General features: G+C 36.8%; 1 protein-coding gene across 8 annotated transcripts in view; it reads left to right on the forward strand.

The window, feature by feature from the left end:
• The first annotated feature begins 3903 nt into the window (after positions 1-3903).
• The window catches only part of MYB (MYB proto-oncogene, transcription factor), a 37108-nt gene continuing 16941 nt past the window's right edge, over positions 3904-24070 (forward strand). For 2 of the 8 annotated variants that reach the window (XM_044674572.1, XM_044674575.1), the window contains exons 1-12: positions 3904-3926; positions 10191-10308; positions 11512-11583; positions 12826-12918; positions 13176-13396; positions 15320-15554; positions 16826-16906; positions 17292-17396; positions 18751-19005; positions 21675-21817; positions 23744-23858; positions 23942-24067. In XM_044674572.1, coding sequence (XP_044530507.1) covers positions 3904-3926; positions 10191-10308; positions 11512-11583; positions 12826-12918; positions 13176-13396; positions 15320-15554; positions 16826-16906; positions 17292-17396; positions 18751-19005; positions 21675-21817; positions 23744-23858; positions 23942-24067 — 1587 coding nt within the window. Of the gene's footprint in view, positions 3927-10190; positions 10309-11511; positions 11584-12825; positions 12919-13175; positions 13397-15319; positions 15555-16825; positions 16907-17291; positions 17397-18750; positions 19006-20065; positions 20438-21674; positions 21818-23743; positions 23859-23941; positions 24068-24070 lie in introns of all 8 variants that reach the window. The other 6 variants (XM_044674568.1, XM_044674571.1, XM_044674569.1 and 3 more) reach the window with 6 other exon arrangements.

Genomic DNA, 24070 nt, shown 5'->3' on the forward strand with positions numbered 1-24070 from the left:
TTTATAGGATATGTTATCTGAATATGTAAGAACTATTGTTCCATAATGCCGCATCACTAGCACTTTTGCATGCTGAAATAAAACAGTTAGCACAAAAGGTTGAAACCATTACCTAACATGGTGATTTTGAATCAATTATACAGACCATATCTATTCTCCTTTATTAAAGATGATCAAAAATTGTCAGTATTTATATTAGTTCTCATAATTATGATAACATATTAGTTCTCCACTTCCACCTGTTTCAAATGGGATGGTGATAGAAGTGACAGAACTAGGAAGGAAATATATGAACATAAAGGTTTTGGTTTGCTGCCATTCTTTGGCAACGTTCACTCATCTGATATACTTGCACTAGTCAATGATTCATACAGAATTACAAAACAATCAGTGGCAATGTATTATGTGGAACCTAGACATTCAGTATGTCTTCTTTTTTTGCTGAATGGTTAGAGTGAAAAAGGGCCTTACCCTCCATGTATGCACAGAAATGGAATGGGAGAGATGAAGGGAGAGAATGAGAAAGAGGAAGACAAATACATTCACACACACAATTCCTTCTCCGGTCTGTGATTTGTGAATGATTACTTTTATGTTTGGGGTTTGTGTACATTTTGTTTATAAGGAAAAAAAGAACCAGAAACTTATCACCCCACACCCAGCTCATTGGTAGGTCTGGGAGGACTAATGATCCTGAATACTCAGTCTAGGGTAGGTGGAACAGAGACAGATTAAAAAGGAAGGCTGGACAGAGGTGAAAGAACACTAAATCATTATCCTTCAACCCAGCCAATGGCAAGCAGACACCTGTTCCTTTAAGTTAGTCAGTTTTCCGTCTGATGAAAGATAAAGTAAATGACACTTTTTAAAAAAGACAAAACAAAATTTAGGGTTTGTAAATAGGGATCAAGGAAATATTTTTTCCTTGGTTTTCTAAGAAATGTATAAAGTATAAATATGATCATATTAAATACATTGAATGAGAGACAACATCACCCAGTATATAATGAGTTTGGCATGAAGTCAGGAAGGCCTGAATTAAAAATTTGCTTCTGATATATATTAGCTAAGTGACCATAGGCAAGTCACTTAATCTCTCAACCAAGACTATGAACTATGCATCTGTATCAGCTGAGGATTTTATACCAGTGATTTTTAGACCCCTCCACTGAGGTAGCATTGTGTGTGTATACACATATATGTAAATATATTTGTCAGTTTTATTTTATCAGATTTTATGAAAGTAAATTTGCAGAATAACCAATAAATAATTGTATACAAGGAGATAAAGACTGGACTAGTGATTTCATTAGTATAGGGATATCTCAGATGAGGAAACTCCTTCCAACACAGCAGCTGGTCTACAATTAATAATCTTAGAGCCTTACACTTCCAGATTGACTTACCCAGAGTCACACAATAATGACTTGAATTCAGGTCTTTAAGACTCCAGCCAAGGCCCTTCTAATAACATACATAAAATTCAATTTTAATTATACAGTTAAGTGAATGGTTGACATTTTCTCTTGGAAATGGAAGATATTACAAATCATAAAATCATAAACAATTTACCCAAAGTTGGAAAAATAAGATGTTATCCTGCCTACTTCCCTTCTCTCCAAAAAAAAAAAAAATCTGGAAACCACGTACAGAAAGAATAAGATTTACCAAAGTAATAAAATGCAAACATTAGATCTTTCTATTATTAGTGTTTTATGAGTGGCACATCGGTTCCACTTAACTAAGATTCTTAGAAAAGAGGTTGTAAATCCAGCATGGCCAAGGTTTCATTCAGTGCCCCAAAACTTAGTGTTTTGGGGAATATGCCAGCCAATTAGATTCCAAAAAGAATTCCAAAGCCTAACATTGTGACTCTTTTAGGTGTACTTTCTAGATGTTTATTTTAGATGTTTGCTCTTTGTTTTTGTTTGTTTTGGGTGAAGGAAGAGAATAGGTTTCTTTTTTATTGTAAAATCTAGAAATAAATATTGATTTTTAAAACATTATATTGAGGAGTGGCTTACTTTTGAGAGCTTGTAAAACGGAAAGTGTTCCTGATAACTTTGTTTCATTGTCAGAATAAAGGAAAGAGTCTAAGAGACTTTACCAGCAGCTAGATTTTTGATGAAAGGCTAAAACTATATAACAAAGCTAAAGAAACAAAGTTTAAAATGCAGATATAGCATAGAAACTTTGCATGTTACACCATTTTTTCAAAATTATGACTCATTTTAGTAACAAAAATGTTTTCTGAGCTAAGTTTGAACTGCTGGAGCAGATCGGACACCCACAAACTCACTCAGTAACAGCCTCAGGCTCCTATGAGATAAAAGGAAAAATAAACTAGGGTATGGGAGAAAGAAAAAAAAAATCCCTGACGGGACTACCTTATAGACGGAAGTAAAACCAAAACTCCCCTGAAATCCCCCGATAAGCAATCCTTAAAATTAATAATTTATCCTTTTCCCCAGTTTTTTGGGTTTTTTTTGGCTGCCTCTAATTAGATAAGAAAGATCATCTTGATTATCTTTTTAACCAAGCTGATTTGATCAGCTGCCTCCTTTAGTGTCACGAAATGCATCCAAATGCAGACCCAAACACTTTGACCTTTGGAAGCCTTCTGCGCAAATTCTGAGCTTTCTAACTGGTTCACACGTGCGTGCCATTGGAGGGGTCGTGTGTTTGGGGTCGTGTTTCTGCAGGAGTGCCAGTGGCAAACATGCGTTTCTACATGCTACTGAAATGCACCAAATGTGTGAATGTATTCTGCCTCTTTTGCAGGGCTGGGATAGGGCGGTGTATGTGTGAATGAATGTAAGGGGTATATAGTACAGTGGCTGGGACTATAACATGTGACAGTTCGTGTGGGTGGTGTGGTGTGTCAGGTTGCATGATCGGTGTATGTGAATGAGAGCACAGAAGAACTGGGATGTGTGCAGGGGTGAAGGAAGGGTGATTCTGAGATCATCCCCTTCCACCCCCACCCCCATTAGTAGTTAGGAGATTCTTTACTACCGGCATTTTGAATAGAGTAATAGTCTTTTTTATAAAAACTGGCAATATTCTCTTAGGAACATCTCTTTGAAATCTAGGGAAGCAAAAACGCTCGGTTGCTCAAAGAGCTGAGACTTTAAACATGCCTAAAAAGCTAATCATAAATGAGGGAGTTTCCCCGCTAATCCCCCCCCCAACCCCGTTCCTCCCGCCCACCCTCACCCCCTGCCCCAAGGAGTCCGACTCCTGGGGCAAGCTCAGGTCCTAAAGACTGCTGTGGCTGGGGAGGTGTGTGTGGGGGTAAAGAATCAGCGGGACTGGCTCTGGGCAGAGAGCGTTGCAGCAGCTCTAGAGCGGGGTTTGTGCTAGAAAAGGCGCCTGTCCTTTTTTCCCCCGCCACTTCCCCCTCCCCCTTCCCAGTCCTTGCTCCCCGCCTCTGCGCGCTGCCCGGGGCCGCCGTCGCGGGCAAAGAACCCCAGCGCCAGCGTAAGGGGCAGAATGGTAGCAGTCGCTCAAACAGCCCGAGCGGGAGAAACAGCAGCAGCCACAGCAGCAGCAGCAGCAACAACAGACCTGCAAGCAGCAGAGGCGGGGGTGGGGGGGGGATAGAAGGGGGGGTTAGGACGCGTGCGCACTGCAGGGGCGCCAGATTTGGCGGGAGGGGGAGTGTCCAAAAGCTCTTTGTTTGATGGCATCTCTGTTTACAGAGTTTTACTCTTTAATATCAACCTGTTTCCTCCTCCTCCTTCTCCTCCTCCTCCTCCTCCTCTTCGATCTCCTCCTCCTCCTCCTTCTCCTGAGAAACTTCATTCGGGTGGTGTGGAGCTCCATTAAGCAGCCGGCGAAGGCTGGGGCAGCCCCCCTCCTCATCTAGTCCCGGCTTCCCGGTGCTAAGTTCCTAGCAGCAGGATGGCCAGGAGACCCAGGCACAGGTAACTTGGAACGTGTCCCCTAGTAAGCAGCATGAGTGTGTGAGGTGTGTGTGTGTGTGCTGAGTGTGCGTTTGGAAGAGTGTGTTCAACAGCCTGTGGGTGAGGTTCTTGCAAAAGGAGCAGGGAACTCGATGCTTGCTCTGGGGCTGTCAGTCCATGCAAAGAACTGGAGCAGTAAAGCTGCAAAGAAGCTGGAAAGATAAATGAGTAGAAGTGTGGAAAAGAGAAACGTGTATCGAAATGTTGGGAAGGACGCCTTGCAATCCCTTTTCCAAGGGAGGAATTTGTCTTTAAAAAAAAAAAAGGCAAGCAAAGTATCCTCCAATACTAGCATAACCTAACACATCAACTCCTAGGATTTTCCCAAATGATTTGCTGGATTCAACGGGTGTCCGCGAGTTAGTTTCCACATAATTACTGGATGCATTAAGATGTGTTTGGACTTGGACGAGTGGAGCATATGGCAGATATAAAAAATGTCTGACTTGTTTAGTAGCTGCAGGTAGTTCATTTAAATTTCATTCATTCTTTGTGGAGGTGAAGGATAATGTCAGCTGACAGGCAGCAGGGGGGAAAAAAGACAACTTTAGAGGCAGAAGAAATAGAGGCTTTTAAGTTTTCAAATCTATCCTTTTTGATTCCATTCAATTCCTAGCGTTGATGGCCCCTTAATCGGTTTTCTTGGGGAGGCTTTTATTTTTAATGCAAACTGCATAGGTTCACACATCCCGCAGCTCTGCATACATAACATCTCTAGCTTGCTAGGGCTCTCACTTCCAGGGGTGATGTGATGAAAACTGTTTATCCTTTGGCCAGTGACTGGGGCAGGGGCGATAGTGGTATAGGAGTGGGGGACTTGTCAGGAACTGTCACTTGGTTTCTTGCTGCCTCTGCCCAGTTTCTGCAATTCTGGAGACCTAGCTGTCCCAGACTTTAGGCATAGAAGCGAAAGGACGATTCCCGAGTTATTGTTAAAACTACAAGACTACAGCTAACTTGCTGTAGCCTTTTTATAACTCTCGGAGGCGGCATGCAGCCAACAGTCAGTGAAAAAGAGTGAGAGGGAGAGGAAACGCCTCGTGGTTGCTGCTGCTATGGAACGGAGATACCATCCTGGATCCTACCTCCCTTCCCTTCCTGAATGATCCCAGGGGTTGTAGCTCACACACGTGGACTGCGCTCCAGGGTCCCTTCTACACTTGCTCTCTTCCTCAGCTTACTGAGGTTTTGACTGGGGACTGCCAATGTGTAGTAGCCGATTGTAGGTAGAAGTGTGTAGAAACCTCCTGAAGTGTGTAGAAACCTGCTGAAGCTGTGGGAAACCCCTCCCCTCTCCTTTTTCCTTTGGGTTTTTTTTTTTTTGAGAGGTGTTTTATTTTCCTTTATTTCTTTTTCTTTTCTTTTTAAAGACCGCTTGTAGGTGTTTCAGAGTTGGAAAGTGAGTGGGTGTAGGATCTCAGTCTTGAGAACGGATCATATCTCGTGTTCCTAGGGGGAGGGAAAAGATCGGAGAAGAATTGGAACGACCCTGGGGCTGAGGGAGACAGGGAGAGAACTGTAACCTGCGCCTCTGCCACACTGGTGTTTCCCTGCTTGGGGCAAGAATCAAGACTGAAGCCCAGAATTGTCCGGGGAAAGAACTAAAGAAAGAAGAAACGCCAGGGAAGGCTAGAGGCAAGGGAGGGAGCATTGGAGTTCAGAGGGTTTCTGTTCTCTCCCTTCCTCCCCTTTCCCATTTTGTTTTGTTTTAATTTAAGGCAAACTGGAGTAACATTTTTCTGAAGGCTGACTGAGAGGAGTAAAGGGACAGAGAAGAAAGGAAGGAGGGAGGGAGGGAAAGGGCAATTGGAGCAAGGGAGGCTCTAACTAAAGAATACCCAATGAAGGGTGAATGAAGTGAGTGCGCCCGGGTCTCCCTGACCTCCTCCGAGAGCGCGGGACGCCTGGAGGGAGGTGACACCGCCGCGGGTCCTTTGAGGTCTCCCAGGTAGCAGAGCTGGGAAGGAGGGGTAAGGGGGAGGAGAAGGCTCCGAGGAGGGGGAGGGAGGAGCGCGGAGCCGAATGCCCAGGAGAGAGGAGAGAAGAGAAAACGGGCGGGCGGGCGGCGGAAGGGATTTAGGAGCTGGTAGTTCATCAGGTCCGCCAAAGGAGTCTGAACCCCATTTCTAGAATCACGGTAGCGGCCACAAGTCACTTCCTCCTGTTCCCCTCCCTCTTTCTACGGCTGCCCTCACCCCTCTTTTTTATGGTATGGTTGCACGGTTTGTTTCCTTGACAGAAAGTCTTATTCATAGTTGTATAGCCTTTAACCGCACTCCAGGCTAGCAGGTGGGGAGCCTTGTGCATTAACCCTTTCAGGCAGCCTTTGAAAGTCCTCTCTGCTTGCCAGTTGGGTCTAAGATCTTGTCAGACTAGATAAGGGGGGCAGTTATTTCAGGTTCTCGGTAGAAATTAATCATGCTACAGATGCATGCATCAGAGTAACCCTCAGAGCAAGTAGATGACTAGTCAGTCAGCAAGATGTCAAATTGTCAGTATAGGCGGCCACTAGGTAGCTCAGTGGATTGAGAGCCAGGCCTAGAGACAGGAGGTCCTAGGTTCCAATCTGACCTCAGACACTTCCCAGCTGTGTGACCCCAGGCAAGTCACTTGACCCTCATTGCCTAACCCTTACCACTCTTCTGCCTTGGAGCCAGTACACAATACACAGGGAAGGGTTAATAAACAAAAAAACCAAATTGTCAGTATAGCCTTTCCTCTTAAATTGATCATGTCTTTTAGGGCTACTGTCTTCCTTTCTCAGGAAGCTGACTGCAAGGGTAGCCAAGACTCATAGCTCAGAAATCTAACCCCGTCGGGCCATTTCACAGATGGGGAGAGAAAACCCCATTGAGGTGAAGTGATTTGCACAAATTCCTAGACTTAATGGGCATCTGAACCCAGGTCTTCTCTAAAAATCCAGCATTCTTCACTGCCTCATGCTGCCTTTCAAGGGCCTAGTAGATTTATCACCAGAGAGCCCAACCAAGCAGAAGAATTTCATATGCAGTTTCCTCCTCCCTCCCTTACCAATTTGGTTTTCCTAGTCACTTATAATAATCCTAATTTGTTGCAGGTGAATTAGGTACACAGAATTTTGGAATATTAGAGTTGGATGGTACCCTAGAGATTATTTACAAAATTAATTTTTAGAGATGAGGAAACTGAGGCACTAATTGCTCAAAATGACTTGCCTAAGGCCATATAACTTTTTTGTGGCAGAAGAACTCAAGCTTGTAACTCTTAATTCACTGTTCTTTTCACAGAATTTTTGCTTTTCCTTAGGGTTGCCCCCACTGAGCAGCTGAGCATGTATTTATTTGATCTTTGGGTACATCACCCCCCCCAGCCCTGAGTTCTGAAAACCAAGCCTTTAGATCCAAATAAACTGGAGAGCGAAGTTACTACAAAGCTTTCAAATTACCCTGATCATTTTACTCAAGCATGAATTTTTGCTAAAAGTATTAGGTAGGAATGGTAAATGATAGCAAAGAATTAAAGTTTGAGGTCATGGTCTTGAGCTGTGAATTCCTGGTTCTCCTTTTGCTAAATATTGGCTTTGTGTCCATAGCTGGAAGAGGTCTGAAAAAATGTTTAGGTAAATTTTCACATTTATAGATGAGAAAATTGAAGATATTACAGTACTGCTCAGGAGCATATAAGAGAGCTAGAATTCAAACTCAGGTCCTGTAACTTCCTTTTTTAACTTTTTAAAGTTTTTTAACTTAAAACTTAGCCTTTTTTAACTATATGACTGAATAATTTTTTTTGTTTGTTTAGTCTACATAAATTGTTGGGTTTTACATGCAATGAATAAAATTATAATTGTACAACATTCGATAAGTTCCATACTAGAAGAAGCAGGAAGAGTGGTCAAGTGGACTGTTTATAAATCATAGATGCAATTTACTTAAGTGGTCATTTTTTCTTTTAAGTTTATTTGTTTTGTGGTAGCATTTAATGTTAAATCACATGCTTACTGTCTTAATCTTTGAATACTCACCCTCAGTTTTTCCTAGAAAAAGGGAAAATAAGAAGCCCAAATTCACTTTTTTCCTAGAAAACACTACCTTAGCTTGAATTGTAGTGCCCAATATTCATTCTTGTTTTGGTTTAGTAACAAAAACATTTGTGTTGATACAGAATCCCATTTTTATAATTTGCAGCATTGCTTTGTAGTATCATCCTTTACTAGGCCCTATCTGATGTATTTTTTTCTTTCCTGGCACCATAAATACCATCAGTTTAGTGAGGTATGTGAAATAGTATATTTTTTCTTAATCTTTAAAATTTCAAAATAAAAATATTAGCCAGAAGAGCCTGAAAGTATCCTGACATTACAAAAATAGAAAGAGAATCAATGAGGTGTAGTGGAAAGATCATTAGAATTGGAGTCAATAATTCAGTTGGGTTAGAATCTTGGCTTTAAATTTTATTTGTTTTGTCATTATAGGCAAGTCACTTCACCTGTCTCTGAGCCTTGGTTTCACAGTTAGTACAATGGATACATAATAATACATTAGCTAATGTATTATTATACATTAATATAACCACCTCACAGGGTTGTTGTGAGGAAAGTGCTTTATATAAATGTGAGCTATTATTACTATAATCATTTTAGCCATGAATAAACATTAAATATAGTGTACTTCAAAAGAAATCAGAAATTTTTAATTTTGGTTATGTAGGGGTTAAAATTAGAAGCTTGATAAAGATAGGAAAGCAGTTTAACAAATTTTTGTTTTAAGAAATAATAGTAAAGACAGAAAGATAAGAGACAGATTTAACTACCTAACCTAGTACTAACTAAAAACTACCTAAATCTTCTTATATCAACCTATAAACTACCTAAAAACTATTGTTTTGAGAGAGTCTCACTAATAACTCTTCAGCTTAGCTAACCAGGCCAAACCTACTATATATATATATATATATATATATATATATATATATATATATATATATATATATATATATATACATATGTATATATGTATATATATATATATATATCACTCACTAAACAATGGACAGCTACCAACCCACACACTCTCCTTCAATCGGATTCTACAGCAGCCAATTTGCCCTCAGGAAACCTTAGAGCAAAAGCCCCTCTCACACTTTGTGCTTCCCTTTATCTCTCACTGTCCAACTGTCATTCTTACATCACTTCCTCTCTGAGAGCAGTTTCTATTTCCTTTAACTGTGGGCTGGTCTCCATGGTAACAGAACCTCTCATCTTTGGGCCTGGCTCTCTGTCCACTGAGCCAGCCAGTTCTTTCCCCAGTTAAATTAGAGCAAGGGATTAAGAATTCCCTTTTACTGTTAATGAGATAAGTTAAGAGCTCTTTTGAAAACAGTTATAACTTCCTTTTACACTTAAAGATTGCCTCTGGGAAAATCCCTTAGTCATGAATTAGGTGAGTTATAGGATATCTGAAGCACAATTTGAGGTAGTGATTGGCCAGAAGTAGAAAAGTGTAAGTAGATTCTGAATACTAAGTAGCTTGGTAAATCACTTGGTTACTATAGAAACAGTGTATTGTAAATTTCCTCTTGGGCTGACTTCTGACCAGCAGATCTGGTCAAATTTGGTATCCGTGTTTATTTACAAAGCATATTGCTTGTTGGCTGTGTTTTCCTTAGCTTTAAAAATTCTATCCACTCAAATATTTCCTAATCTTCTAAATCTGAAGATATGACTATAATTATATTATTGAAAAGTATTACTACTTGAACTTTTTTTTTAATAGGATGTGGAACTCCCATTAGAATAAAATAATGGGTTTGTTTATTGTGCATGAGAAAGTATTCTTTAAGAGATATGACACAGAGGGCTAAAGGAGTTGAGTATGCACTTATATAAAGGACATAGGCTCTTGTTCACTTGATTGTCCTAAGCACTATTTTAAATTTAAACTTCCATTGGTTGAAAAGTTGCCAAATGTGTAATTTGTCACTGATCTAACAGAAACAGCAGGTCTAAACATGTACGGTAATAAGAAGGTGCCAGTTCTTTGCCTGTATCTGTGGATACCCAAAACAGCAGAACCAGTTCACAATACTAGAACAACATAATACAGAACAAAATCTTGTTGCGCAAGTTTTCAAAGTTTTATCTTCATAACCTCTGAAAAGATTATTGAGATGTTTGTGTGTGTTTTGCAATTCAGTAGTTTATATCCCCCTGGTCCATTTTCTATGTGCTCACATTTATTTCTGTAGCATATATAGTAGTGACGAGGATGATGAAGATATTGAGATGTATGATCATGACTACGATGGACTACTTCCCAAGACTGGGAAACGTCACTTAGGAAAAACAAGGTGGACTCGAGAGGAGGTAACTTCTGGTTCACTTTATTACAATTACCTGATGAAAACCTAGACTTTCTTGAGCCATTAGAGATCAGAAATATAACTAAACTACAGGCACTTCAATGACTTCAAAAAAAGGGATAGATCACCTCTTGCCATAATGTCAGGCAATCACTTAAAACACTTGGCAATGCAAAAATCTCTGAGAAATATTAGCACCTCTTAACATCTAATAATTATGACAGAAGTGCTGCTTCTTGAATACACTCAAATGAGTTTGTCAGAAGCTTGATTTTTCCATTAGTATTTAAAATGGTTAGGTTTGCTATTATTGGGTAGGAAGTTCATAATTTTATTACACGAAACATTCTGGTTTCATTGTGGTACAGAATGTAATAACTTCTGTAAATTGTGTTCATTTTGCTTTATTTAACCTAGTAACTCACATTTATATGTACATGGAGACCCTAGGGGGTGGGGGAAACTCAGAACATTCACCTCTTTACCTATTATGCATTTGCCCCTGATTTTCCCACAGGAAACATCCACATATTGTGTTTTAGAGTTGTTCCTAAAGGTTTGGGTCAGTATTATGCTAGTGTTTTAGCACAATGCAGATTCTGTTATATTACACTTACAAAAATATACAGACTATCACTCTGTTAAGTACAGATTTAGAATGGAGTGAAAACCTAAGCCCACACATTTGTGGAATAGGTTGCCTAGCTGTGACATAGTTACCTTATTCTGATATTGGTAACTTCGTTTCAGTTGCAGGTATATTAATCCTTTGCTGCATCCTGGGGTTATTTTTTTAAAAAAGCACAATAAGGTTAAGAAACATAAAATCTTCCATTCCTAAGATGAAAAAGTTCAAATTGAGTAATTAAATATTTTGCTTTTTTCCCCTCCTCCCAATTCAATGAGTATTTGTTAAGGCACCTGCAAAGTACAAAGCCCTCAGCAAGGCTAGTAGGGGATATAAACATGAAAAACAGCAAAGTCTCTGCCTTCAAGATGCTTATAATTTAAGATACTGTTTACAGACATAGAAAAAGTTACAACTGAATCTTTTATTTTTTGATGATTCTGTAAGTTGTTGAATTTGAAGAGTCTTTGAGAGATTTAAAAATAATTTGTATTGTTGCTTTCTTTTTTCTTAACTTTAACTTGATTACAGTTACACAACTAATTGCCTGATGAACATTATTTCTTTTGATTGTCTCAGGATGAGAAGCTAAAGAAACTAGTAGAACAAAATGGAACAGATGATTGGAAAATTATTGCCAATTTTCTTCCTGTGAGTAACCAATCGCTCTTTTAAAATAGTAATTCCCTAACAAGAAAATAAAGCAGGACATTTTAATAGGCTGTGTTTAATCACACATAATTTGTAAATAGTTTGTGAGAAACACTTTGATCCATCTCATTTTGGGTACATTATAGCACAATAAAAGGTTTTACTGTTAGGTTGTTGCAACTACTATTCTGAACAATTTTTCTATGTCATCATATAGTCAAACTACCCATCAGGATGACAGAAATATTTTTCTTAAAATGTATCATGAAAAACACTCAAAATTTATTAAGTACCTACTAATATGCAAGAAATTATGTGTTTGGAAAACAGAGGCAAAAATGAAACAGATTTTGTCCTCAAAGAGGGGTAGAGTGGAGCATATAACCTATACACAGATACATAAATAAAATGCCTACACAGTAATTACAAAGGAGTAGAGAGCACCAACAACTAGGGGAATCAAGAATTTTTTTTTTAAACCCTTACCTTCCATCTTGGAGTCAATACTGTGTATTGGCTCCAAGGCAGAAGAGTGGTAAGGGTAGGCAATGGGGATCAAGTGCCCAGGGTCACACAGCTGGGGGGAAATCAAGAATTAAATACAACCTCTGTCATTTGGGAGGTATTTATTAAAAAATGCTTGGAAAGAAGTTCCTTGGTTTTAGAGGTTACCTATAGGAGTAATGGGTAGAAATAGCATCTAGACAGACTTAAACTTGATAGAAGGAAAACACAACCTGGAAGTAGTGCATTCCTCTTCATGGGAGGCCTTTAAGCAGAGGGTGGAACTACATGTCATTCTTTATTTAATTTGAGGGAATTGTGAAATGACATTGAAAATTTGATGCATAGTTGATGGCTAATTTTAATAGTGAAGTACAAATCTCTTGGTCCAGAAGAGAAACGAATTTGAATTAATTCTGATGGCTGGCCATGAAGACATTTCTTTTGATTTCTTTAACATCTATTTAGTCATTGTAGGTGCCTCACTACTGATATAACTACTAGTTACTCATGTCCAGTTATCTTATTGATAAATATAAGGAGTTTTTTCCCTTACACCACAGAAGAGTTCTTAACAATTTGGAATCTATGGATCTGAATTTTATGCAATTAATAAGAAGGGGAAGCCTCAAAATGCTGATTTCTTCATTTAATATTATACATAACTGAGTATAGAATTAAATCTTCAGGTATCTTTAATATTTAGATTGTAGTTTATCTTTATTTTCTTTTATGTAGAATCGGACAGATGTACAATGCCAGCATCGATGGCAAAAAGTACTAAATCCTGAGCTAATCAAGGGACCATGGACCAAAGAAGAAGATCAGAGAGTAAGTATCTTCTTTTTTTTTTTTTTTGACCATTATTTAGAACCTTTGCAGTATGTTGCTTTAAATTATAGATCAATCTTTTCCAACTTGAGATAAAATATACCAATGGGAAATAAAGGACACTTTACCCACATTTCCAGTCAGCCAAAACAGTATTATAGAAATTTCACTGATTATATTTCAACACTGCAGAATGATTATCCTCATTCATTATATAGCACTAACACATCAGGTGATTTTTGTATGTTTATCTGAAGGTGATAGAACTTGTACAGAAATATGGTCCGAAACGTTGGTCTGTTATTGCCAAGCACTTGAAGGGAAGAATTGGAAAACAATGTAGGGAAAGGTGGCACAACCATTTAAATCCAGAAGTTAAGAAAACCTCCTGGACCGAAGAGGAAGACAGAATAATATACCAGGCACACAAGAGACTGGGGAACAGATGGGCAGAAATCGCAAAACTACTGCCGGGACGGTAACGTCATCAGATTTATTTATTAAATGAGAAAGGAAAAAAGATTGGGTGTGGAGCATTCTGTTTTAAATATTGAAGAATGGCTTGCATAGTATCAGTCATAAATGTTACATGGCATAAACCAGAAGCATAGACTTCTACATGTGGAAGGAGCCTAAGAGGTCATCTAGTGCCACATCCTCTTTTTGCAGATGAGGAAACTGAGACCCAGACATATTAAGTGACTTACCCAAGATTACACAACTAGTTATTGGTACAGACAAGATTTGAACCCAGGTCTTCTGAATACAAGCCTAGAACTTTCACCTTAACATATTCCAAGGTATTTTCTTTTAGCTACAGTAGCTTTCTATAAATTATCGCTTTACTTTTAACTAAATAAGTAGTGATATTCAAGTAACAAAATACTATTTAAAAGAACAAAACAAAGCAAAAACTTAACTCTTCATTAGGAACAAAATAGAAACAAATATTCCTAGCAAAAAAGAATTTATAACAAATCTATTATTTGGAACATAGAATTTTTACCCACATTAAAATCACTTTGAAGATGGAAGTTGTATGAGTATAAAGCACATTGAGATTTCTTCCAAAGCTCCAATTTATTTATTCCTTAAAAAAAAAAAAAGATTTTTCCTCATAACAACCCAGTGAACTACACAGGGAAAAAGGATCACTTTTCAGATAGGGAACTTGAAGCTCAGAGAGATTAAATATCTGCTTCAGTGTCATACAGAACTTCAGCCCAGGCTTTCTGACTGCCAATTTCATTGCTTTTTCAACTACAGCACACTCTCCATTTATCCCCTGCCTTTCTACTAAACTTATTCAACAACACTTAACAGTGACATTCAAAGACACTTAACAGTGACAACAGAGTAAGGGAAGGCTGGCGGTGAATATCTCCTAACTCTTGTGAAATAGGATTGTTTCTTGTCATTGTACCTGCAGATTTCCTGAGCTGCATAAACTAGGAGTGTTCCTTAGAGAAGGAAAAAGTCATAGAAAAGTCTTATCTCTAAAATTCCATTTCGTCTTTTAACATTCTTTGAGTCTAATGAGAAATTGTACAGCTTTGATGATTCTGATGTGGCAATGCCTTACTGGTAAATATAGACTTGGCCACTTTAGAAGATCTGGGAGGTATAGGGGGAAAATGAACCCTTCTATTTTCTGTGACCTGAGCAGGGTAAGGAGGTAGGCTTAGCTCCTGATGATCACAAATGAAAGGGCAATTGAGCTCCCTCTCCCCTAAAAATCACTTCCTACCCCCTCATTAAAATTAATACAGAGGAGGGCTTCAGACTATTTACTAAATTCAAAAGCTATGATTGCCTACAAATTATGAAGCATTAACCATATGTCTTATATAGTGAGATAACAAATTCTATCATCCTCTACAATTTCTGCCCAATTGAAGAACTAGTGTTTTTCCTTTTTAAAAAAGATGTGAATTTTACAAGTTCTATCTCTAGGAATGTTGGGTACTTAACATGGATAAGGATGTTACTAATCACTATCAACAAATATTTATTGAGCATCTGCTATATATAAGGATTTTGAATCCTAGAAACCAGAACTAAAATGATTAATTCTCTAGGATGGCAGAATCTTTCCAAATAATGCTATTTAATACCATTGCGGGGGTCACAAATTCACTTGATGAAAATATTGCTTTTTTGTGATAAAATGACCAATGATTTGATGTATGTGTTTTTATATAAATTTGGTGGAAAGTAATTGGTGGTTGTTAACATCTTAAAAATATGGATATTCAAGTGGTAGGAAGTAAAATGAATTTTAACTTTATTATAAAATTAGGAATACAATAGAGGGAATGATCTGCAGTTTCCTGTCAACTGGCTTTATTCTGAATACAAACTTTTACTTGTAAAAATTTAATATGCATATATTTCTGTGCAGAACTGATAATGCTATCAAGAACCACTGGAATTCTACAATGCGTCGAAAGGTTGAACAAGAAGGTTATCTTCAGGAGTCTCCCAAGGCCAACCAGCCAACAGTAGCCACAAGTTTTCAGAAGAACAATCATTTAATGGGTTTTGCCCATACGCCACCTTCTGCACAGCTCCCTTCAACTGCCCAGCCCCCAATTAGCAACGACTATTCCTATTATCATATCTCTGAAACACAAAATGTAAGCATTAGAAAAAGCTAGCTTTTAAGAGTCATAATAATTTTTTACCTCTAATGAATGCCATTCTATTTGCATAATGTAGTTTATTTTTAAACATTTATTGAGGCATTTTATTTTCATATAACATTCATTTCTTTCTTTCCTTACCCCACCAAACAATTCATCTTACTTTTTAAAAGCATTTCCATGTATGTTATCTCATTGTATTTTCATAACAATGTTTTCAATTAGGTAGGACAAATACTATCATCCTCATTTTTAAAATGTGAAATTAAGTGGTTAAGTACCTTGTCCAGGGTCACACAGCTAATCCTGAAAGGAGCTGACTCGAACCCATGCCTACAGACTAATGGTCTAATCATCTCACCACACTAAGCTTGCTGTTAACTTTCTTATTTAACATAAAATGTACTAATAAAGAAAATTAATGGAGAATTAATCTAACATAAATTAATGATGAATTAATGTAACATATTCTGGAGATTTTCACTTGACTTTTTGAAATTCCACTAAGAAAAGAAAAGTATGCTTTTAGCAATTCTTTTTTAGTGATAGGACAGTAATATCTGAAACTTTCCAATGGTTTTTTTTTCCTCTAGGATTTATGGAACCTCCCTCCCTTTTGATGAACATTAATTTTTAGGGAAATAAGTCAGTGATCATGGGTAGATAAGAAACACTGAAGATGAAGAGATGACAATTTAAAATATAGTAGTAACACATTTTTTAAACTTGAAAATTACGTGAGGCTCATCAATGGAGCTTTTAAAGGCACATGAAAATTACCTGGAAGAAATCTCTTTGCTTTTTTGATTTATTAGATACATTTTTATGTAGGCCCTCCAGAAAGATCATTTTGAATGAAGACAATTCATGAAAAGCCTCATGTTTTCGGTTAGATCTCTACCATTCTAACAAAATGAAAATAATTTTATTTATCAACTTATTGATACTATCATCTTTCTATCAAACGTAGTTTCTTTTTTCTGTTTTGCAGTTTTACTCTATAAAATTTTCCATTGTAATCTTTCAGATTGCTTAGTAAGCTTTTCTTATTGGGGTTGATGAGCATTTTGTATTTCTTTGCTATGAGAATTTGAATAATTAGTTACTTTTTTAAATTGCCTAATTTCAAATTAGATGGGTTTTTATTTGTGTGTGCATTTTATCTGCACAGAGTATAGTTACCTAAATCTTAGAAAGTAATATAAGTATGTAATCACCATAAATTACTTTTTTATTTTTTTTTAAAAAACCTTTTTTTGGTCTAGGTTTCCGGTCAGATTCCATATCCCATCGCATTGCATGTAAATATTGTCAATGTCCCTCAGCCAGCTGCTGCAGCTATTCAGGTAGATAATTTAAAGATAATTTCAGAAAGGCATTAGTGGAATACCAAATATACCAATGGTTTATTAGTCCTGGAACATTTTTCTCCACAACATGATGAATGATATAAAGAAGGGGAAGATGGGGAGGGAGTTTTGACCCAGGATGTTGAAACAGTCTATTAGTTAACACCTACAGCGGGGGCATTTCATTTCACATAGCATGTTGAATTTCATTCCTGATATTAAAACCAGGATTTTTACAGTAGAAAGGGGCAGTTGGTATTTGTTTCATCTCTTGAGACTAATTTGGCTGTGGTGCCACATGACAAGAAGTCACAGGCATTTTAGTTATAATCAGTTCCAATCAGACTTTTATCTTTTCTTTTCCCTCAACTCTCAATTTCAGAGACACTATAATGATGAAGACCCTGAGAAAGAAAAACGAATAAAGGAATTAGAGTTGCTACTAAAGTCGACTGAGAATGAACTGAAAGGGCAGCAGGCATTACCAGTAAGAATGTCACTGTGTGCTTGGCTGGAGGGATAGCAGCTTTACCCCAGTGCCTTTCTTTCTTCTTTCTCCCTCCCTTCTAATTGTGACACTAATCAAGGCTCTATGTTTCCATTAAAGAGGACTTGATGTTGCACATACTAAAATGCAACTAATATTAGACAGGGGTTGTTTTGCCCCTTAATACAATAGTGAACTCACATATTGCTGGTAATAGTCCTTAATGTCAATTTGTTCTGTGGAATTATTGCAAATAATTAAGAATGTAGTAAAGAAGATCAATAAAATAAAAGGCTATTTTAGCTACTACAACACTGATTGAAATCAGAATTTTTTTTAAAAAGCAATATTTCTTGTAATGAAAATGTGGTGCCTGTTTGTTAGATTATTTTTCTTCTCTTTTCAGACCCTCTTTTACCTGTATATTATATACCTCATTATTTCAGACTTGACTTGGTGCATGTTCAACATACATATTACATACACAGTACACATGTATTTTTTATTTCTCTATGAATAATGTTAGCCCTTTTAATTGCATGCATAAAACCAGTGCTGGCTATTACTGAATTCTGACATATTTTGTAGTGATTAGATAGCAAAATTAGCAAAGCAGTTCATCCTCTGTAATAGTTAAACAAAAAAAAAATAAAGAAGAAAAGTGATAGCCAGCAGATACTTTTATAAGTAAATTTTTTTGGTTTAATCAAATGATTATATGCATGATGTTAGTCTGACCACTTTTAACTTTAGTTAATATTTTGCAATTTCTTCTGTTGCATGATCCCACTGGACAGAAACTTCTGTTAATTTGCTCTTCTGCTTTCCTAACCACGTTGATTTGACAGCCTCTTCATTGCATTGGTGTAAGCTGTAGTACTATCTAGGGATAGAAGAAGCAAAGATATATGCAAACAAAAGCAACTCTAACTCTTAAATACTTTAGCTTTTTTGCAGGGTAATTGGGTAATTTTTTTAAAATTACACAGCAGAATCTTGATAGGTCCTTGGGATAGTATGCTGATACAGATTTTTAAATATCCTATAGACAAGAGATATACTTTTATATATTTAGATATAGACATCTATGCCCATATTACTTGCTCTTTTAACAGAATGATGCCCACAAAGTAATTGTAAAGCTGAGAAAATATACCACTACTTAAAAGCAGGGTCTTGCATTGATAAAAGGAAACATCTTGACAACTGTTTCATAGGCGTAAGTTTTAGATGATGCAACTACATTTATCTTTCCTCCAACAGCATCTGACACCTTGTGCAATTTCTTTGCTAAGTTCCTTCTTCCTTTTTTTCTCCCCATTCTTTCTTTCTTTTTCCCCTTCGCTTTCCTTAGATACAGAACCACACATCCAGTTACCCAGGCTGGCACAGTACAACAATTGCTGACCATACCAGACCTCATGGTGACAGTGCACCTGTTTCCTGTTTGGGAGAACATCACTCTACTCCATCTTTACCAGTGGACCACGGCTGTTTACCTGAAGAAAGTGCATCTCCAGCAAGGTGCATGATCGTTCACCAAGGCAATATCCTGGATAATGTTAAGAACCTTTTAGAATTTGCAGAAACACTCCAGTTTATAGATTCTGTAAGTAAAATTGACAAGTCAAGGTAAAATGCTGTTTGTTTCTTTTTTTTTTCCATAGAGTTTGGAAAATCTGCACTATAAGCATTGCCATTTTTAAAAGAGTTATACTGTTACTGACATTTGTTATTTGCAATACTAAAAGAGATTTTAGTCTCATACTATTCCTTTTATTCTGAGAGTCATTGGTATAAATGGCTTCTTGGACAATTTGGGTAAAATCTAGGGTTTTTTAAAACAGTTGATCTTGAATAACCAATATTTTGAATGAATAATTATATTCAATTTTATAAGCAATTTTGCTATTTTGAGGGTGGGAGTAATTTGTCCATTTTGTGTTACTCTCTTCACGTCTGTGTGCTTCTTTAGGATCCCGTTTTTCTTTGGGGATAAAATATCAAGAGCTTTATCCAGGCAGATCAAGAGATTGCTGAAGTATCTTGAAGCATGAATCCATTCACTAATAAGAGTTAGGGAGGTTATAAAGCATCACTCTTTGTTTACCAGTTTGTCTCAATGAAATAAAGCATTATGTTTAAGTAAGATAGACTTGTATAAATTTAGTTCTTAAGAAGTAGGTATTCTTGCATTCATAGTTTTAATTCCTTCTCTTAAACTTTCCAGTTTGCTCAACAAATAATCATTGAGCATTTACTGAAATAAAGACTGAATTTTGCCCAAATGTATCCTTCTCTAGAGCATCTGCTTTCTTTGTTTCAGCATGTGACGTTTTCGGTATAATCATGTAGAACAAAGGATTGAAACTCAGAGGTTTAGATCAGTAGGATTTACCTTTATTCATTCCCTCATTCATTTATCCATTTAACAGATACTTGGGAGTTACTTACTTTGTGCAAAATACTGCAGCCAGCTCTGGATGGAGCATGATAGGATTATACCTAACATGGCACAATGCAATAATGGTGACTGCTGTTGACTGCAGAGATCATAGTAGATAGTTGTTTGATTTGTATGTGGCATCTATTTTTCAATGTCATTTCACAAGATAGCACATACCCTACCTAGATCATCTCATAGTCCCATCCCTCCCACATTGTTTCAGGAGTCTTCATCATGGTGTGACCTCAGCAGTTTTGAATTCTTTGAAGAAGCAGATATTTCACCTAGTCAACATCACTCAAACAAGGCCATACAACTTCAGCAAAGAGAGGGCAGTATGCATAAACCTGAAGAATATATTAGCACAAGCACAAGCTTGAGCAAATGCATGTTGAGTCAGGGTTTCCTTGACTCACCCAAGTCCTTACCTACTACTGCAAAGCACAGCACAATTCCACTCGTCATCCTTCGCAAAAAAAGAGGGCATGCCAGCCCGCTAGCTACCGGAGACTATAGCTCCTTCATATTTGCTGACGTCAGCACTTCAACTCCCAAGCGTTCCCCTGTCAAAAGTCTACCCTTCTCTCCCTCTCAGGTAGATTAAATGCTACACAGATGTTACTAATTTCCAGTAGTCTCAAGAGTGTTAACAATTTAGAAACTAATCCTTCATAACAAATGACTAATTACTATTGCACTCACTGATTTCATTCCATGTTTGAATCTAGCCACTGCTGTGTCAGTTTACTATGCAAAGATTAGGCTACTTGCAAACTAATTGATGATTTTATTTTAATTGCCTCTTATTCTTGGTGGTTTTGAAAGGGGAAGATTATTATTTGCATGGCCTTTGCTTTAATTTCCTCTAGCACCAGATTTTAACATTTCCATCTGTCCCTCCCCCTCCTTTTAAAGAAAAAAACAAAACAAACACTTTCTGCATCTTTGTCCACTTATGATTCACTGATGGGGCTGGGGGGTAGTAAACTGTGTTTAGATAATATTTAAATATTTAAGTTGTGACTAAAAGCTAGAATAAGTAAAGGTGCCACTTTATCCTCAGGAAGGAGAGAAAAAAGTTAAATCTTTTTTTTTGTTTGTTATGGCTGTTTTGTGCCATAAGTTATAACATTATGTAAACACAGTTTTTACCTATTCATTTCCTTGTTTCATTAAGGGGTTTTTCTAGTGATTTTTAAAACTCAATACATCATGAAAGGCTAACAAATGCATATTAGAAACTCACTATCATGTAAACAGTGGAAAAGAATCCAAATAAGTGAGTAATTTGGCATACTTTAATTTATAATTATCTATTTAATTTCTTTGAAACACAGCTTTCACTACAGCAAAATGTCTCTGAAATAAAGCTGTTTTGTGTTAACCCAATCAATTAGATTACAGAATCTTCCAAGCATTTTAAACAATTTGATAATAGTTACATATCATATAAAGTTAGAAACGGAGGTTTAGTAAGTGTGAAAGGAAAAAATAAACGCTTAAGTTCCAAAATAATTTGCTTAATTGACATTAATTTTTTAAAGTGACTCTTATTCTATAAGGCAGCAAGCACTTCTTATTTGTCTGTTTGGGATTTGTAGCTTTATCACCAGAAACCCTGATTTGATTCATGTTGAACATACACAGAATCTTGTGTGTGCTCATCTGAAAGAATATTCTAATCACAAAATATATGGTTATAGTTATCATTGTAACTATTTTATTAAGTCAATAAAATCTACTCTGCCAAAATGGGATTTTTTTTATTTGGCTGAATTTTAAAGGCAATATTTTAATTTATGTTTGATTTTTTTTTTCTTTCACATTTATAGTTCTTAAATACTTCCAGTAACCATGAAAACATGGATATGGATATGCCTACTTTAACTTCTACCGCACTCAATGGTCATAAGTTGACTGTTACAACACCATTTCACAGAGATCAAACTGTTAAACCTCAAAAGGAAAATAATATGTAAGTCCTTTAAATAATGAAATGTATTTTTCAGTTTTATACTGTTTGATAGGATATGCTCATATTCCCTGAACTACTTGAACCATATTATCCACAGGTAAAACATTTTCCATCTTGAGTACTTTCTTTCCAGGATGCTAGAGGTACATAATCATAGGAGAGTAAGGGTGATATAGAGTTCTTGGCATCAGGAAAGCCCTTGTTTTAAATCCTATTTCTGACACTTACTAGCTCTTTGATCATAGAAAAATCACTTAGCTTCAGTTTTCTCATTGGTAAAGTGAGGTTTGCAATATTTATAGTTCTTACATTATAGGATTATTGTGGGAATCAAATAAAAATGCAAATTTTTAAAACTTTGACATGGGATGTCAAAGCGATCAAAACTTAAAAATTTGCTAAGACTTTTGGTATGCTTTGTATAAAGTCATCTGGTATTATATTTACACGACTAAGTTGAAGTGGATAAGGTTGACTCTTGATGCTCATTTTAAAATGTTATTACCCTATATTTGTTAAACCTGTTTTATATAGCAGTATCAGCTTTTCTTTTCGGAATAAAAGCTTTTATTCCTAATTATGGACAAAAAGATCTTAAAACTTTTATTCCTTATCACTTAGGATGAGGCTGATCATCTGTGTTTCAAATTTTAAGAATCTTTTTTCCCCTCTTTTTTCCATTGTGTTTGAATACATATATTTCACATTTGTGTGAGTTTTTCATGGTTAGGTAGATAAAACATCAATTCATACACAAGAAACCTCGCTAATTCAGTAAGTGTAGGAGATTCAGGCTAGTCTGAATTTCAGAAAATTATAAAGTACAGGGCTTGCTTCCAGGTACAATTAATCACCAAAAGAAAGTTAGCAAAGTATTTCCTGGTAGACATCCTGCTTGGATTAATAGGAAAATTTCTTGTAAAATGTTTTAGGGTAAGCGTCACTACCCTTTCAAAGATACATTGTATATATAAATGGGTACCTTAAAAAAGTTTAGTTTCTTAAGAAGGTATATACTGTGCTTGAAATCTTAGTTTACATAATAGCCCCCCTGCCTTTTCCAATTTGTAGTTATTGCTTATATAAAAATAGAGAAGAAAAAAATTGTCTCAAAGTTTCAAACTGCAAAAATGCATACCTGTAAAAAAGGTACACATTTTAAATGCCTATTAATATCCTGCATTTGTAGCATAATGGCAAAAATATTTTTGCATGATTTTATCTTTAGGAATATTATATTGTGTTCTAATTCTTTGAATATTGATAATCCATATATGATAGATCTTTATTAGCCTGAACATTTTTTAGCCAGAATACCTTCTCCAACTACTTCAGATAACAGAAATGAAACCTGGAGCTAGAAGGGACTCCTGGAGTCCATTTATTCCAATCTCTTCATTTTACACATATGAAAGTCAAGGCCCAGAGAGGTTAAGGGGCTTGCCCAAGATCACAACAGGGTGCCTTATACCTTGTTCAGTCATATATGACTTTTTGTGACCCCATTTTGGCGTTTGCCATTTGGCAAAGATACTGGAGTGGTTTTGCCATTTTCTTCTCCAGCTCATTTTGCAGATGAGGAAATGGAAGCAAACAGGGTTATGTGATTTGCTCAGTATCCCACAGCTAGTATCAGAGGCCAGATTTGAACCCAGGTCTTCCTACCTCCAGACCCAGCACACCTTGCCGCTTAGCTGCCTTGCAAGATCACAATGGCAGTATGCATCAAAGGTGAGACTTAAACCTAGGTTGATTTATTCCAGAGCCTCTTGTTCTTTTCATTGTACCACACTGCCTCTCAATGATCACATTCACTTAAAGAGATGCTATAATTCATTAAGAGAAAAATCAACAAATTAAATGGGTGTCATAATGATAAATATATGGAATCTCTTATGCTAAAGTATTGCCTCTTTCTTTTTAAAGTTTTAGAACTCCAGCTATCAAAAGGTCAATATTAGAGAGCTCTCCCAGAACTCCTACTCCATTCAAACATGCACTTGCAGCACAAGAAATAAAATATGGTCCTTTGAAGATGCTAGTAAGTTTGGGGGATTATTTCTAGTTATGTGGATTTGCCATTAGAAAATGAACTGGCCTTCTGACATCATTCTTGTTTTTTAGCCTCAGACACCATCTCATCTTGTAGAAGACCTACAAGATGTGATCAAACAGGAATCTGATGAATCAGGAATTGTATCAGGATTTCATGAAAATGGACCACCTTTGTTAAAAAAGATCAAGCAAGAGGTG

The sequence above is a fragment of the Gracilinanus agilis genome, chromosome 4 (genome assembly GCF_016433145.1).
Source record: "Gracilinanus agilis isolate LMUSP501 chromosome 4, AgileGrace, whole genome shotgun sequence".
Taxonomy (NCBI): Eukaryota; Metazoa; Chordata; class Mammalia; order Didelphimorphia; family Didelphidae; genus Gracilinanus; species Gracilinanus agilis.